Here is an 18,228-nt window from a genome sequence, read left to right as displayed (position 1 = left end):
ATCCAAAATCTCTTTTTTTATTTTATTTTAATTCCTTTATAACTTAGCTTCACAACATAGTGATGCATTGTTTATGCTTTAGGCATTTTACAATTTCAACATTAATATTTGAATTCAAACCCTAACCCGGACACAACTTTCAAACGCTTGGTTTCGGTGGAGCTAATGTTAGCAGTCGGCCTACATCATCATTGTTTTTAACAAGAGTTTTTGTATGTATCAACTTGATACACGTTGACCAGAAATATTTATAGACTGTAGCAATTGTACAGTGTTAGCTTACTTTGTCATATTGCTAGTTTCTAAATGCTGGCGACTCCTCAGTGGAAAGCGGCAGCGTATCTTCAACCTACGGCATTCTCCGCCATTATTCTCCTAACCCCTTAAGGTGGATTGGCATCTCTGAGCGAGTGAATGATGATCGCCTGCATTGTTTTATCCCCACTCTCAATCTTCCGCGTCTTCTTTTCGCTAACTTTATGTTACGATGGCTCCGCTCTAAATGTATTGTCAAATTACTGGTGCTATTTGGCAAAGTGGACAGCTCTTTAAGTGTCCCGCACAAAGTGCACCTATTATTTTTCTGCTTGTCTTTTGTTCTGACGAGCTGAAAGTAATGGGTGTAGGTCCCTCTTGTGTATATACTGGCCACAAGAGGGACAGTAAACATTTTGCCCCGGACTTTTCTCCTCTGATCTCGTGGTGTTTTTGGCGAATTTGGGGAAAAATAACCCAGCACTTTAAGGTTAAAAATGCATTGTAATGCGTTACATTTGTACAGAGTAAAATATTACTATTTTTGTGTGTGTAATGTATTAAATTACGGTGTTACAGCAAAAGATAATGCTTTACATTACTTTTACAATGCATTACTCCCAACACTGTAGATAATACATTTGTTATCAAAAAGCGTAAAGAGTTGCTAACACTGGCAATGATGCTATGTGCAAGCCCATTGTTTGTTTGCAAAGTTAAACAGACAGACTTAAACATAGACAGACTTAAATATACAATAGGTAATTCTTTGTTTACTTTTGCAGTAAACCTCAAACCCGGGTGGCAATAAACATACTGAAGTGCCCTTTAAAAAAAAAAAAAGAATATTTAATTTCCTGCTACACTACTTCTTGTCAAATGATGAATTTACTACCAGCACAGAGCTCTTGTATCCAAAATTCACAAGCCAAAGTAAAATAACGGCCAAACAACAGCTTATACCTAAAAACAAACAAACAAACAAAAAAAGACTCTCAACAAAAACTAGTCCAGTCACTTGTATTTTAAGGTACTACTGTCATTCAATAGACTGGCTGGCAGGCCTTTTTTTTTAAACTAAATAATTGGAGATGGTCTTGCCTTCTAAATAAAAACTACAGTATATATTTGCATTGGGCATGGTAATTCAATTGAAACTTAACATTTTGGTTTTATTTCCGTTCAAGTTTAATTTAGGTTTTCTTGATACGCATCCCTCAACAGTGATAATTTTACCCTGAATAATACCTTCAGTATGAACTTGGTGAACTAACCCCCAAAAACTCAAAACACAAATGAGATCAAGTAGATCTTTTTTTTTTATTTGTGTATATATACACACATATAAAAAAATAAGGGCGTATGTACAATGATAATAAATATCAACGTGTTTGTACAACAAATAAGTTACTTAACATTACTTTAGAGCAAACACAAAAGATCAATAAGATACAAGCAAAACTAGGTCAACTGGAATGAACACAAATGAAAATACCGCACTAGAGTGGTTATGGCAAACAAATGTGGAGTTTGAAGACTTATAAGACATGCATTTAACTCCAGCAAAAGACCTCTACCTTGTCATCATTCATTCTTTTTGACTTTTCCCTCTGCAAAGTAAAGCAAAGCTTGACAAAAGAAACTCAATAAGACTCGACCAAGTACCAGTGTATTCAAAGAACGTGATTGAACTGATTCAAAGTATTGAATACCATCAAGTGCACACATTCTAGCACTGTTCTGTTTTAAGTCAAAAGCTTCATATTTGTTTTTTTGGCAGCAAGCAAATTAAATAGTGATTTTGGTACATTGGTGCGCCTTCATCAAGAGTAACAAGGATCAGGTCCAGAGATTGCTGCTGACAAGTAAACAGGAAACAAACAGGAAATCCATTAGCCTAGAGCCATTTTTTTTTCCTTGAGGGAACATTTTGCTGCAGTTAAAATATTCAGAAAGCTTGCAGACATCAGCTTAGTGTTACAAATTGGACGGACAGCTATATATTGATCTGTTTCAGAAAAATAACTTAGGGGATAAAAACAACAACAACAGAACATCTGCAGTCTACTTTGGCTTACCCAAAGGTGAAGTGACACATGGAAAAAAGCCATGAAACAAATCCTACCCTTGAACCATAAAATCAAGGCTTTTTTTTTCCTTCCAAAGAAAGCATTAGTGTTTTACAATAGTTTTATATCAAAAAAATCAAAAATGCTTAATCCAGAAAAAAATGCTTCTGTACAAGGATGTCGGAAAAGTACAGTCTTTTTGCTTTTGCTCATGCAATTTGTTGGTCGGATGGCAGAGTACCTCTTTGACCTCGAGGTCATAGGTCACAAGACATTGTAGACCCCTGTCCACAGTGTTTAACAACTGAATATCGACTTCATGCGTTGCTCTCCTACACAATGTAGATGTCCCCCCAAAAAAATCACCCTGTTTTGACAAGAGAGAGAAAACGCGGAAGGCTGAGTAAAAAAAAAATCAGTTGGTATCAAAAAAATAAGTAAAAGAAGTTCAACAATTACCTGTAACAGATTCAGAGGCCCTCTCCAATAGCAGCCTATCAACGTGGAAATAATCATGCCTTGCATGTTTCTCGGAGTTGTTCACCTTGATGTCCACAACACAAACACTGCCACTTGGGTCTCGGGGAATCGGTAAGGGGGGGGATTTATGGTGTCCAGTCACACGCTGTAGTCCGGGGCTCGTTCACATTCAAGGCTTGGCCGTGTGACTCGGTGTGGTAGTTTCCGTTTTCGCAGCGGAAGTTACCACTGTCACCATATAAAACATAAAGCACTTTTTGAAACATCCACAGCAGTCGAAACAGTGACGCTTCACTACATTCTCCATGCGTGTTGTCTTTGCGTTATTGAAAAGTTCGCAGTCTTTGTCTTATTGCTGAACGCCAATAGCATTTTCTTTTCCAAGGAAATGAGCAAATATCCAAAACATGTATTTTCAACACCGACGGTTTCTCATGCACTTTTAGTACTTTGAAGGTCACCGTGCAGAGTGCAGCTCGGAATGTAAGCACTTGTTCTTTACAAAAGGTAGACTTCAGTCACTTGACAACCACTCGAAGTCAGCAATGGTCCTCGGGAAAAAAAAAAAAAAAAAAAGTATTGGAAAAATGTCTTGATTCAAACCATCACAACAGACTGAAGTTCACAATGGAGGAAAAAAAGAAACTGAAATTGGCCCAAAACATTTAGAGAGAATGTCCTTTGTTGAGAAACTCCCTTGTGTCTTTCATTTTTATTTCACTTCACAGCTCCCTCATTGTCTCTCGCGTCTTCACAGAGCTCCTCATACACAAATATGATTGTTGTCTTGCATCAACCTTAATTAGCCTCCACTTGGCTCACCGTTACAAATAAGGAAAGACTAGCTTCCCATCTTAAGTGCAGTACAAGCGGGGAAAAAAAAAAGACTCAAAGGAACGGGAATCGTTCTTCGCATTCATCAACTTGTCTCAGCAAAAATGCTGGAAGACTTACTTGGTCCGCCCAACACGAATTGAATGCGCGCTCCAGACAACGCATAATGCCATTGGTTCGTTTACCATGCCTACGGTGTGCTCCTGTATAAATACACAGCTGAGACAAATGGACAGCAGGAAAATTTTGTCCAAGACTCGGTGGTGCAGAGCACACAATAATTATACATGAGAGTGTGTTGGCGACCTATGGGTGTGAGCGTCTACATTTAACATGCTATAAATGTCTTCAGTGAGCCAAACAGGCATTGGCAGGGCGAGGGAAAGAGCATTGGTAGGTGACAACGTGTCACTGAACGGGAGAGAGCAGGCATCCTCAAAAGGAGGGAGGTAGCTCGGTTGTTTTGTTTTTTCCCGCTCGCGGGAAACGGAGACGGCAGAGCAAAGGCCTAGACCGACGACTCCTCCGGATTCGCGTCAGGGAGCACGCTCCTCTGCTGCAGCGTGCGCCTCAGCTCTTCTTTGAATGGGCTGGAGTAGTCGTTCCCACTCATGCTCAGGCCGCCCAGCCCGCCGCCACCAGCGCAAGACCCGCTAGCCCTCTCCTCCCCCGCTGTGCTCAGGTTCAGGCGAATGTAACCGTTGCTACCGGAGCCTCGGATGTTGGTGAGACTGAGACGGCTCGGGGAATGGATGGGCTGGCCCGGAATGGCGCTGGGTGACGCCGTGCTGGCGACGCTGGTGGGCCCCAGGGCGTGACCGGGAACAATTTTGAGCGAGCCGTCCGAGTAGTAGTAATTGGCTCCCGTCTCCCAGAAGCGGTCCTCGTCGCTTGGCATTTTGCTGGGCACAAAGGTGGGCGGCTCCTTCGGGAGGGTTATGGGATAGACCAGGGTACTTTCCAGAGGCTTCATGTCAGCTCCCTTCCCGAGAGCCAGCTTGAGTCTCCTGCGCAGGTAGAGGGCTGCAACCAAGAGCAGGAGGCATGCTGCACCAAGGGTGATGACCAACACCCAGAAGAGCCCCATGCTGCTGTCTGGCGCTCGAGCTTCCATGAAGACGGGGGCGCTCGCCACCACGGCAACTTGGTAGCGCTCGGTTTGAAACTTGACGCCCTGCTCTTCCGAGTAGCAGATGTAGCGCCCCGCTTGGATCTGACCCGCTTCGGGGACAACCAGGGCCTTGAGGGCGCGGTCGAAGCGCGGCCCTCCGGCCTCGGGGTCGCCGAGGAGGAGCTCGCGGTCGTTGACAACCCAGAAGGGCTGAGCGAGGTTGGAGATCAACTGGCAAGGTAGCACCATATCTGAACCCACCACCACCGTGACGTTACGGAGGCGAGAGTGCTCTAGGGACATGAAGACAGGGGTTACATGGGGAAAAGAGGGACAGAGACAGTCAAAATTATTTTTGTGTCAGCCATAATTATTCGATGCAAAATGGTTATTCCATATTAGCAATCTCCAGCCCGCACAAATCTCTTAGAAAAAAACTGCGTGACCCATTAAATCCACATGCTCTAGATTTTCCGACTTGTTCATGCACTACCGTTCAATCCCCACAAGGGGCCACTCCTGAGGCACCCCATCACTCACCGGGGCTCGGGATGGAAACAGGCTTGTCAAACTTTGCTTTTCCTCGGCTGAATCTCTCCAGCATGAGGTCTTGTGACAGAGAAGACGTCGATCTGTAAAGGGAGGCAGAGCTCCAGTTGAGTTATACTCTTTTGTTAGAAGACTGGATCCTGTATTTGCACTGTATGCTGAATTAAACAAACATTAATGATTCATTGTGACCCAACTCCATCAATTCTTTTGCCCGTTTGTTTTTGTAAACAGCTTCATGTGTAATGTTGGTGAAGTAACATGCTCCTAGCAGGATATAACACTCAATTGGAAGGTTCAGTATGGATTTTCAGTATCTATATTTTAGGTTTTGTCAAAACTTTGAAAAATACCAAGAATACCACACATTTCAAATGAATAAAGTAGTGTGAAGTATAAGTCAAGATTCATAAACACATTGGTCTCGAAATACTCGGAAATATTAAAACAAAATATTAATTTGAAAGAATGCTTCAAAGAAGCAGCTTTTCATAACTTCATCATAGCTTTATGATGTGGATAATGCTTTATGACATGGAAGGACACATTTCACAGCTGTGCATTATCAAGCGCTTACAGCTTGACTTTTCTTGACCTTTTGAATTTCAGTTTCAAAATACAGGTTAGGGCTGGGAATCTTTGTCTCAGAGTTCGCTTTGATTCTGAATTTGGGGTCTCTGATTTGATTCAGAATCGATTTTTGATTCAAAACGATTTGATTCAATTAAAAGTGATTCCTGCTTCAACCTATACATGTGCAAAGAATCATACAACTTCAGTTTGCTTTTCAAGACAGTATAACAGAGGGCGACAATATCTTTTATTTTTTACATTTACCAAGTTTTGACATGCCTTTTTCCAGAAAAATAGCATGTGGAAAGCTGCTAAACTTTGAAGGTAGCTATAAATTCTATAGCTTTTATAGTAAAAAAGTAAGATCAAACAATAAAAAAGTCGAACAAGTTACGTTGTAGTTTCACAGGAAATTGCATTACCAAACTGTTATGTGAAAACTGTTGCGAAAATGAACTATTATTATTTCTCTGTACATTTATGACAAACAAGTTATGAAAATAAACTTTTTCAAGTGAGCAGCTAAATTGAGAGTATGGAGAGTAGAAACATGTGCCACTTTGTTCATCTCTAAGCATATTAGGAACATTACCAGTCACAAATGTAAGGTATTATTTCGTAAATATATTATTTTCATTGTTAGATGTATGTGAATAATATGTGCGTGTGAAAAATTTGCATACATTTTTTCGTATTTTATATTGTTTAATTTTATTTTGTGGACATGCTGAAGATTTGTGTTGATTACGGACCATTTACTTTCTGTTCTGTATGAATATTTGTTCCTGGTTAACTCATTTAATTCACGCGCAAGCCTGAGACGGCCAGGATAGCCGTGGTGTCGTTCATTTATTAAATCAATCAGCAACAGCCGCCTTCCGCCTAAAGAGATTGTATCTATATCGATTTAGTGACGTTTTAAATTGATTTAAATCATAGTAAATGAGAATTCTTTCTTATGTGAATTGATTTTACTGGGGTTTTGTATTCTTACCCTCGATGCAGGTCAATGCGAACACAAGCTCGACCCTCACTGTCCCAAGCGCAGTAGGGGTCCCTGGCGAGCAGACAGTCTGGTTGAGACTGATAGCGGCTGCAGTTGGCTAAGGGCAACTGGAGAACCTCTGAACGAGAGCCGATGTAGACATACTTCTAAGGAGAAACAATGAGAGAGAAACGAGAAAAGCAGATCAGAGACAGTTGAAAAGGAAGAAGAAAGATAAACAGAGACAGTGAGAGAGAGACTCAATTCGGGGTTGGAAGAGATAATGGGATAATCAGTCTCAATTACAATAACATTTAGCCCACGACCCTCTTCCCAGTGCAATCTGGGCTGCGCTCTTCATGCGAGCTCAACATCAGTGAAATAAACAGTGAGTTTCAAGCGCTGCCCCCCCCCCCCCCCCCCCCCAAAAAAAAAAAAAATCAACAACAACAAAAATCCATCAGTAAAGGGGACAAGCTACCGAGGTGCCTCTGGGAAAACAGAGTCAACACAGGGCAAGCAGACTGAGAAAACAGCAGGGGCATGGCACGGTTTCAATTTACCACAGTGGTCAAGGATTGTAATTACTGTTATTGTCAAGCGGCTTTTTGAATTCATGAGATGACAAGGGGCGGCTTGATGACCAAGTAAAAAAGAAATAAAAACAGTGCTCAAAACGGCAATGGCACAAGAATCCTGAAACAGCTCAGGTATTGAGTCACCGAATGTCATTTTATCTGAACGGAGTCACTGAATGAATTTGATCTGAAGTTGTAGTTGAAAAATATCAAAAGGAACGTTTGCACATTTGCTTAAGTGGTACCTCGCCGCATATCCTTCCCTCACAAAATCTCAATTAGAAACTGTCGCAGTGATCACAACATGCAATATCTTAAAAATATGCTGCATTAACAACTGTCCACATATTATAACAAATCAATGGAAATACTAAACAATTTCTGCATGAAAACTAGGAATGCATTTCAGAACAGTATAATTTTTCCCATTTTGTCCCATTTAGACTTTCGAGCATTCATTTGAAAAAAAGATCATGCTGAATTTCTCAGTGACAGCCTGCGTGCACCGCGATATCATCACACAGATATAATCTTGGAACATTTTCAGAAATACAGTAGCTTCAGTAGTGCCACACTAGAACATCTTATATGCAGCAGCCTCTGGGAAAAACTGTATTTACCTTGGAGTGGGAAATGGTCAGGCTGTCTACTGGCTGGGCCATGTCAAACAGCTGGATTTCTTCAATCACATGAGCTTCAGAACCAAGGATAAGCACCCTCTGCAGCCAGCCTTCAGCTGCAACACACCAGGAGGAGTAAAATCATAGTGGATTTCATTCAAGTTTATTTGATACTGTATATTCTTTTGATAATAAATCACATTCACATTCACATTATAATTGCTCAGTCAATAATAGTAAAATTGTTGAAATTGTTTCAATCTTTTTATGCAATAGAGTATTTGCCACTGCTAGTATAGGCAGTTTAGGGGCAAATGTCGGCCAACTCCAAAATTGTAAGACATAGCGTTGACAAAAAAAAAAAAAAAAAAACTACACTTGACAGGCTGCTACATTTCATCTAGAAGGCTGCAGGTTTAATTCCCTGCCTGTGTCGCAACGCCCAGCTTCTGCTAGTCCAAGGGGATTAAAAACACGCATGGGTTGCATTGCAACAGGCGTCCTGCTTAAAACAGTGAGAAACATATCATGCGATTAACTCACTCGAGTGACCAGAAGTCATCGACAACGACTTTCAAGAAGGTGGAAGAAGGAAACGCATAAAACACACAGCAGGCATATGGTCACGTTCCGCAATTGCAGTACGGGGACTAGTGTCGGCCAATTCCGAAATTCTGTGGCGTAGTCTTATAAAAAGCACCCGACAGGCGGTCTCTCTCTCATTTCTCTTTTCCATCAGCTGTTGCTGTGTTGCAGCTAATAGCTAATCAAGCCGGCAGCCCAATTGGCACAATGAGAACACGTCTGCCAAGGGCCCTGTTGAGTTTGTGCTGTGAAGCACAACGAGCGGGGATCTGCACTTGGCTCAGGAACAGCAAGCATGTATTACAGTGTGTGTGTCTCTGTGTGCATTTGCTTGTGTGTGTGTGCGTGCGCGCCTGGTGTGCTTGTGTATGTTGGCCTCACGGGCCAAACATCGTGTCTGCTTGCTGCCGCTACGCAGTCGCATGCCATACAGGACAGAAGGAGTCACTTTATCATTGCAGCTATTTACATCTCCCCAAATGTTCTATTTGATTCTTGAAACCTGTTGATTATTTATTATTTAAGCTCAAACAGGACACCTGCACATGGGCCCAATGGCTGCTCACAAGAGATATTAATTAAGTCGCACATACGCTGACATTTTCTTTGATGCATGAAGATGAATCTCGGCATGCAAATCAAGCACTTAATTGAAACCCAGCTGAAATGCAGCCAGATGGCGTGTTGTTTTCTGCCACCTTGCCTGATGCCGGTACCTGTCCGAGTCTACCGCCAAAGGCGGAAAATGCTCATCTCTTCAGCAAATACTACAGCATGCGCTGCTCAGCTAAATAACATGCACATTTAGCCGGATCTGGGAAATGTACAAATACGCATGTTTGCCGTACTGAATTTTCCTTCCCAAGACCACATATACAGCAGGTGACATGTATAACACAATAAGTACGACGGTACTGTTAAAAGTATATTTCCACTAAGTGGTTAAATTCGGTTATAATGTCATAATTTAAGATGAAGAAACTTGACAAGGTGCAGTTAGTTCTGAAAGTTGACACCGCCCATAAACAAAACAGCCCCCTTTTTTTTTTTTTGACTGGGACCACAGTCACCCTTAAATTAAACTTTTTAAAGAGCAAACAGAACACACGGGGATGCACAGTATAAATTGACTTGCAAAGATAATTTTCCTGAAATGTCCTGAAAACAGAATTTCCTGCCCTTTTTCCCCATTATGACTGTTTCCTCACCATCATTTGGATTTCTTTTCTGGCACAGCAGGTCATAAAGTATGCATTGATGGCCCGTTTTGCCATTGTTCATTATTTACAAGAGCTAAACCACATTTGAAGGATCACATAAAGAACTGCATTTTTTTTAAACATCAATCATAGTGATATTGCCTTAAAACTAAAATCCCTGATTTTCATTCCACCTCCCAAAAATTCAATCTCCACATTGTCTCCCCTTCCATAACAATTTTCAAAACTCTTGTGCACAAAACATTCAACACTTTTAACAATGAATCATAAAAAATATTCCCTTCAGGATTAATGTTACAACTAAACTCACTGAATGAAAGATGAATAAATGGTGCTACTGGCACATGCCAGGCAGGATACCTTGTTTTAAATTAATGACATTTTGTCAAGTAAAATGAGCTTGCCTACAATGTGAGGCTTTCGATGAGGAGTACACCTCCTGGCAAGTACTGCTTTGAAAAAGAGTTTTTTTAAACTCAATGGGATATTTCCCGGTCAAATAAAAGTTAAAGTACATGAGTGCCAAAGTCTGCTGGTCGACTGCGCGCTGATCCCAAAGTCGCCAGTAGGGGTTTCGGGGTGGAGAAAGCAACATTATAATAAAAAATAAAAAATAAATATATTCTGTGACAATAGAAGCTATTTTGAATTAGGTAATGCTAGAGTTATCACCCGACATTAAAAATATAAAGAAACAATTGTGTCTTGTTAGATTGATGCGAATCTACTTCAATCTATTCCAAAATTGAACACACTGCATTTCGGTACCCTACCCGTTCATTTGCGGTGAAGGCGGAACAAATTATACAGTTTGGTGGAAACTGGCAAACCAGAAACATCATGCAGTTTGTACCTGTGCCCAGGAAGAGAACGTTGTAGGCTCTTTGGTCCAGACCGGTAACCCGATCCACAACCAGCTTTGTGAAGTTCACACCCTTGGTGAGAAGCAGGGGGCGAGCAAGTGCTTTATCCTCCATCAGCGGGTGCTTCTTGGCAAAGTTGAGTGTTGCATCAGGTAGCTGCAGAGAGCTGTTGTAGCCGCTTTCCCTGTCTGAGTTTGTTATACACTGCAGCATGGAAAGAAAAAAAAAGCAAAAGGCAGGAGAGAGGAGAAATGGATGCAAGGGAGAGGGAAAAAGTCAGAGGGTAAGAGGAAGATGAGGCCATAGTGGAAGGGCCGAAGAGGAAACAGAGGAAAACACTTTTTAGCATTATATGGACAGGCACCAGCAAGCCTGCGACCCACATAAGCGGCTCGAGAAAATGGATGGATGGACTCTCTCGCCCTGCACCACACCACTTTCTGTGTATTTCCTGTCTTCCCGGATCATTACACAAATAGCCTTTCATGTCTTGTCACCTTTGTTTAACGCCATCATCCTCTCAGAGCACAACATTTAAACCGTTCTTCTTTCATGATATCTCTTACCGATCCAGGTCGTGGGTTGGGAACAGGTCCAGTATAACGCCCCCATCTTTGGGACGTCTCCCTGTATTCCTTGTATGAGCCTTCAAACACCTTTTTCACATCGCTGATCTGATACTGACATACCGCCGACACGTCCACGTCACCCCTGAAACATTGCAGGCGAGGCAAGAAGTTAGTGATGTGCGGTGGCGTAAAAGGAGAGACGGATTAGCTGTCATCCTATTGTGAGATATGTGACGTTTTGCTTGCAAGTAGCTTCTGTGCTGCAGCACAGCCAGCAAGGGAAAAGAACAGTGGGAATTTTACCACCCAGTAAAAAAGGGAACAGAATAAAATAAACTGCTATTTAAAAAAAAAAAAAAAAACATATAAAGATAGGTTGTTATCCTTCAATAATGATCATTAACTACGTGTGCTTTAACACTGTTGTTCAAGTAGGGAACAAACGTGACAACGTATGCTTTATTAAAAAAAAAAAATAATCAATAGATACGTTGACATTATTTCATTGCCACTGTGACAATTATGCCTCGATCGAACAAGGAAACACATTTGCTGCTAAGTTAAGTGACTTTTCAAAATGGGCTGGAGCTCTATAGCTTACTGTAAGATACATTTTGTGTAAAATCACAGCTCCTGGGTTTAATATTATTAATTCAATCCGAGAACAACTCTGGTATTTTAGCATGTCAAAAAGCTGTCCGGATAATGGCTGAAACTATCGGTCATTATTTGAATAATATCAAATTATCTTAATGTTATCTTTTTTTTTTGAAAGCTCGGGGGCTTGGCGGAATCCCCAGCAAATTACATGGAAAAAAAGGGCTGAGATTCATTTCGCTGTATGGTGAAACAAAGCTTGGTTCAAAGCTGATTCATTCCGGAACGTGATATCTCAACGAGGAATACAAAAGTCTCCAGTCAAAAGGCACTGCCTGGAGACAGGGGATGTCTCAGTTTCAAAAAAACAAAACCTCTCAGGGATGTCTCAGTTTCAAAAAACAAAACCTCTCGTCCTTGCTCCCGTTTCCTTTGTTGTCAAACGGCTCGACACATGGCACCTATTGAGTGGCCCAAAAATGACATTGGCGCTTCTATAACGACAAGACTTTTTTTTTTGCCTGTCTATCTTTGATCTATTTACAGTATCTATCTAACCATACAAATATTGGATAGCAGAAAAAATACATTTACTGGTCTATAATCATTGTAAAAAAATATTAAAAAAAGTACACAGAGTACTTGCTTTGATATTTTTGTTCACGGAACACTGTTTCTGCATATCAAACAATGGGTAATTTTATTTGAAAATTGTAGAAAATGCAAACTTATGGCAGTTCTGACTTGGTATTTACCAAGTCATATGCGGTACATATTGGAGGTCTTATTTCAGAAGCCAGTGAATGTTCATAAAAGTAATATTATTGTGCAATGGCACTCTAATAATCCAAACTAATGATGAAATGATGATTATTTTCAGCACTGGTGTCATTTTGTGGTTGGCTCACCACTGAGCGTGAAAGATGCCGAAAAAAGTAGTCCCCCTCCAGTCCTGCCCCGGCAGTGTGAAGACAGCCTGGAGTTTATTGAAGGAGACATGACGCTCCGGGAGGGAACAGTCCAGCCGAGCCTTTTGGAAGGTGGTCCATTTTTTCTGCAATGTCCGGGTGCCACCAAGATCACCCTGAAGAAGACACGTGCCAGGTCATTAACAGCATCCTCAGCCAATCGCAGAACACATATTGACTAATCCACTATTCACAGGCATTTTGAGCAGCTACCACATTTTCCGCACTATAAGGCGCACCGGATTATAAGGCGCACCTTCAATGAATGGCCAAAAAATTGCATATACAAAGTGCACTGGATTATAAGGCATCTTGAATCAAAGCGACATGGAATCAAAGCTATAGTGGTGGCTGGGGCTGCGTTTGCATTCTGCTATGTAACCACTAGATGGAGCTGCACACAAGGGAATGTCAACTCAACGATCAGAGAAGACAGCAGTTTATGCAGTCAGCGCATGATATGATCCATATATAAAGCGCAATGGATTATAAGGCGCACCGTCAGCTTTTAAAAAGATGTAAGGCTTTTGGGTACACCTTATACTGTAGTGTGGAAAATACGGTACACGCTATAGAATTTGAATGTGACACGCTGCTTAGGAGTCCTGCCAGCTGCTTTGATCAGCATCTGAAGATGCTATTGTGACATTACATTCACAGAAGTGTCAGGAAAACAATAATTCATTATTCAGTTAGTCTACAAACATGCCAAATGTATACATTTTGATATAACATCCTTAGATAAGTCATTGTGCCCAAGAATGTCAATCCCATTGCCCTCAGTGATGCTGTGTGCTGTAGGAATAGATAAAGTACATTTTAATGGCGATAGTATTGCCATTAGAATGAGACATAGCACACTGGTGCAAAACCAATATAAGCAGAATGCATTATTCATTGCTGCATGCTCATCAAGAGTGGGCATCTGTTTCTAATTTCATTGAACGAGGTTTATTGTTCTTCATTGACAGACATTAAAGGGCATTCGTCATAAAACTGTGCAAATACTGTGTGGTTAATTACTGAAACTTCACCCTGTTAACACTTGCGCAGAGAGACACATCACGTCATTCATAACTATGCTAAGACAGGCATCACACAGAATCAGAATAATTGTAGAAATCAATGTGATGAGATCATCATTAATATTATATTATAGCTATTAAATGATCCCCACACTATATAGCACAAATCTGTGGGCGGGTGGTGAAATACTTTAACGAAGGAAACAAAAATTTAAGAGGCCACCCTTATTTCTTTGATTTCCTGCTTTTTTATTCACCTATTTTCACTGAAGGTACATTTGGTTGGACCACTATATCAATTACTTGAAAAAATAATTCAATTTAGAAGCTGATGACGACATTTTCCAATTGTTTTCTTGATAATCACAAAAACGACTTCAGAGGGTCTTCGGTAAATAGCTAGGGCGCTGTTCTGCCAAAATTTTGCTTTTGGGCATTTCCTGTTTTGTTTTACTGGCACCAGGCATTAAAATGAACAAGAAATGAAAGGAAAGATGGTAGTGTCTCAATTATTTCTATGTTGTGAATTTAACACTGTGAACAAGAACCTCTGTCTTTTTGACGAATATCAAGAAGCATCTCACCGTTGCATGAAATCTTCCGTCTGCATTACACAGATCAAAATATTGTAAATAAACTATTGTGAGTTCCCTCTGAATCCTAATTTTGAAACGTGACTAGACATTTTACACAACACTATGCTTTTAAGACCATTTAGAGGAGGCTCATGGAGGCATGGTACAGTGTATGCCTTGGTGCATAAAACAAAGTCAATGAAGTTTTATGGTATTTCAATGAGCACATTGGGGTATTCCAGTCCGTTTTTCCTTTCTGAAATGTGCAAGTATTACAACACCTTTTGAACACGTGGCACCACATTGTCTCTTTATTTCATAGCCTGTAGCCAACGAAATTCGTGGTAATGTAACACTGGTTAACATGTTGCACAATTTCAATTATCCATAAAGTGACCGATACCACATTTCCCTTTTCACATTATTACTCAAAATGATAGTACCTTTGACCCTTGTGCAGTATTGTGTCCATTTTAGGACACCACTGTATCTTCCACATTTTATTCACGTTATTTCAGACAAGCGATGGATGGCACTGGAAGTTTGTAACTAAGTTTCAAACTTTACATGACGTCCCCATCTGGATGAAATTTCAGCTTCCTAGTGTCTTGTTTAAATGCTTTCCCTTTGACGAAAAATGTCTTTGATGTAAAAATCAAAAGATTGGCCAGAATACTGCAAAATGGTTAAACTAACAAGTTATTATTGATTTACAAATGTGCTACGAAATAGCGTAAGGATTACCTTGCAGACGCGAGCCACTCTCGCCACATTGAGCTCAGTGTCACAGTCCAGCTCCAACGCCCGCTCACTGAAGAAGAAATAGATTTTGTCGTCGTCACCCTCCTTACTGCCGATGCTCTCCCGGACCAGGGCTGAACCCACAAAGTCTGGTTCTGTGCACACAAGCAAACAACTTTACAAGACAGACTGGACATGTTTGTAACCTTTGATACCTAACCGTTGCTTCCTTATCTCAGAATTTTTGCGCAGTTATTCTTGATGCAGTTCTTTTCATTTTGTGACTGGACCCATACACACGCACTCATACACACACAGAAAAAACCTTGCTGATACTCGAGCTAATGTACTGGCAATACTTTAAGATTATTTCTCGCCCTCAGTGGTATGTTTCCTCCCTCAGCAATTCTCTTAACCCGTCCCTCTATTATTGGCTCTCAGCCAATTGTTACATGTGGCCTTTCATTACCAATTCTACTTGCTGTAACCTCACTGTCTTCTCCCCTCATTTCTCATTTTTTCCCCTTCAAATGATGAAATGAAACAGTACCAAGGTGGTATGCTCTATTTCCTGAACTCATTCGCTCTCTTTTGTTCTTTGATGTTTTTGACTTTTTATTGTTTTAAATTAAAGTATGTCTGAAAGAAACTGGCACTATTGTCTAATTTATTTTACGCCATCAATTCATTCAAGTGTCAAGGCTGACGTTGGCTTGTACAGTGGAAAAATATGTTTCTGAAATTCAGAAATGATGATGTTTATGAGAACATTTATAAAATTGTTCCTCTATATGGTATTTTGATGACATATTTGTGGAGTTTGGTATAGCGGTTCTTATGGACGTTTGGAACATCTGCATGGCTATTTCCTTGGAACAAAAACTCAAACTGTTTAGAAAACTAATAAATAAAAAGAGATTTGAGTAGTACTGCTACTTCAGGAATACAGGAAAATAAACACATGAGGAAACCTGAGTGTGAGTACAATTAGTACTTGCTCATGCAGAGACAGAAAAGGCTAATTTAAGGCTTACATTTGCCTATTTTTATTATCCTTTTCAAGTTTAAGCTCTCATCTCACTGCTGTTCATTGTATTGTTGTATTCAGAAATATTTAACACTAAAATGAATTTCCTCTTCCCTTATCTGCATTGACCTTTTGCAAGTGTTTTATTCATTGGTTTTCATCAGTTCATGTATAGGAATTTGTATAGTTTTTTTCCAACATACTTACCATTGAGCCATGCAGGCAAGTATTCAGTCTTCATACTATAGTGCTGTTGGCCCAAATTTCTTTGTATGACTGGCTCAGTTCCCAAGAAGTTGTTGAGAGTGGCAGAGTAGAGCTCCTTGTCTGTATCAACAAAAAAAGTCTTGGTTTGAATCAAACTCAATCTAAAATACCGAAAATGAAGAATGGGTGCCTATAGGTTTAGTTAAACCATGCAAGTGAAGTGAATACAGCATACAAAAGGACTTTGGACTCATGTATCCTCCGTGCAATAAGCCCCCCCCCCCCAAAAAAAAAAAAGAAAAAAAAAGCCTGTAGGAGTACTTTGAAGACTGTGTTGACATATGTTTTATGCCCCTGTTAGCGCAGTAAATCATGGTGTTCCTCAACTCAAAATGCTTCTGTGATGGAACAGCACAGGCAACTCACCTACTATTAGGCCAGTGTGGCCCTTGGCAGGGTCATATGGACATTTGCCCTTCCCATCTTCGAGGACAGCAGTACTAAGACTGAAATAATCTGCATTCTGCAAAAACATACATAAACACCCAGTGATAAGCAGGTGGTTTCATTTTTCATGATAATCTAAGTAACACAAGGCTACATTGCATGTTTTCCAATCCCTTGTGCAAACAGGCAGAAACATGAGTTTAGCAATAAAGTTGGTTTTGTCAGATATATTAATCTTTCTTGGGACTTTCTTACCACATAGGTGCATTTGGGTTGAAAAGCGTAGGTACCACACGCGTACAGGTGCGTGTGGTTATAGCTCTGTAGGAAGCGGATGTAGTTGAAGCACTCGGTCTGAGAAACAGAGAAAGAATTGTTAGAATTGACTTGCCCACATTGCCTTCCTGGCAAATTAAGACATGAGGGGCTCTATTTTCAAATTAATTTTCCATCCAACTGCATACATGAGTGGAGTTATCTATCGTCTAGGATTTTCATAGATATTCATGGATTTAGTATTATTAATATCTGTAATCAAACCAGAATGTTTTATAATTTAGGTTCTGCAAAGTAAACCTTTAGCCCAGCTTTTGAGAGCGCTATTGCCACTCATACAAAGAATAATTATGGTTTTGTGTGAGATCGAGCACTATCCATCCATCCATCCATCCTGTATTGATAATACTATTTACAACACTTTTCATCAGTGTTTTATCAGCAGTCCTGTAATAACACTCCCATACTCAGTCTGGTCTTGTTCATCAGAAAATATAGGCCATTTTCCTTGAAACTAAACCGCTGCTCATCAGTCTATATCAACAAAGTCATTGCATTGTATATAAGGACCTTTTGCTCCAAAAGCATCTCCAGCGGCAAGTTCCAACAACAACTTGAGCCTCTTTACAATCGTTCGATGTGAGCTGTGTGTGATAACGTGCAGGGGGAGGTGGAGTGTTAGCGGCTTGCATTCCGGAGTACAAGTGGTGCACGCATGTGTTGATGCTGTGAGCAAAGTCAACTAAAATGAAATAAAATAAAACGACTGCTGCATTGTGAACTCTGCCTTCCTGTCGTTATGGGCTCAACTTTGGTTAATGTGGGGCAGTCGCTACGTGGTAGCAACTTCAGCTCTGGAGAGAGAACCTCCCTGTGTTTCCCGACTGCAGTGTGGAAATGACTTGCTCGTTGTTGTTCAAGAAATTAAATTTGTACCCAAAAATACACACATGTCCGTTCAGCCTTTTGTACTACAGTTAGGATATCACTGGGCAGGGGAAAAAAGGTAGGAAAAGTCCAATGCGTTTTCATACAGTTTATTTATTTATGTACAATGACTGTCGGGGTCAAATC

The 18,228-nt window shown here is 40.6% G+C and overlaps 1 protein-coding gene across 4 annotated transcripts in view; it reads right to left on the bottom strand.

Moving 5' to 3' along the window:
* Positions 1-1,556: 1,556 nt before the first annotated feature.
* sema4c (sema domain, immunoglobulin domain (Ig), transmembrane domain (TM) and short cytoplasmic domain, (semaphorin) 4C) overlaps positions 1,557-18,228 on the bottom strand; it is an 82,328-nt gene continuing 65,656 nt past the window's right edge. For 2 of the 4 annotated variants that reach the window (XM_088426894.1, XM_088426903.1), the window contains 11 exons: positions 17,134-17,232; positions 16,858-16,954; positions 16,432-16,551; positions 15,201-15,352; positions 12,797-12,972; positions 11,289-11,433; positions 10,713-10,926; positions 8,055-8,170; positions 6,866-7,023; positions 5,290-5,381; positions 1,557-5,042 (listed from right to left, as the gene is read on the bottom strand). In XM_088426894.1, coding sequence (XP_088283020.1) covers positions 4,147-5,042; positions 5,290-5,381; positions 6,866-7,023; positions 8,055-8,170; positions 10,713-10,926; positions 11,289-11,433; positions 12,797-12,972; positions 15,201-15,352; positions 16,432-16,551; positions 16,858-16,954; positions 17,134-17,232 — 2,265 coding nt within the window. In that variant the 3' untranslated portion in view covers positions 1,557-4,146. The remainder of the gene's footprint in view (positions 5,043-5,289; positions 5,382-6,865; positions 7,024-8,054; positions 8,171-10,712; positions 10,927-11,288; positions 11,434-12,796; positions 12,973-15,200; positions 15,353-16,431; positions 16,552-16,857; positions 16,955-17,133; positions 17,233-18,228) is intronic. The other 2 variants (XR_015867134.1, XM_088426915.1) reach the window with 2 other exon arrangements.

The sequence above is a fragment of the Hippichthys cyanospilos genome, chromosome 1 (genome assembly GCF_059441005.1).
Source record: "Hippichthys cyanospilos isolate Australia breed blue-spotted pipefish chromosome 1, RoL_Hcya_1.0, whole genome shotgun sequence".
Classification (NCBI taxonomy): domain Eukaryota; kingdom Metazoa; phylum Chordata; class Actinopteri; order Syngnathiformes; family Syngnathidae; genus Hippichthys; species Hippichthys cyanospilos.
This window is presented reverse-complemented; position numbering and strand designations above follow the sequence as displayed.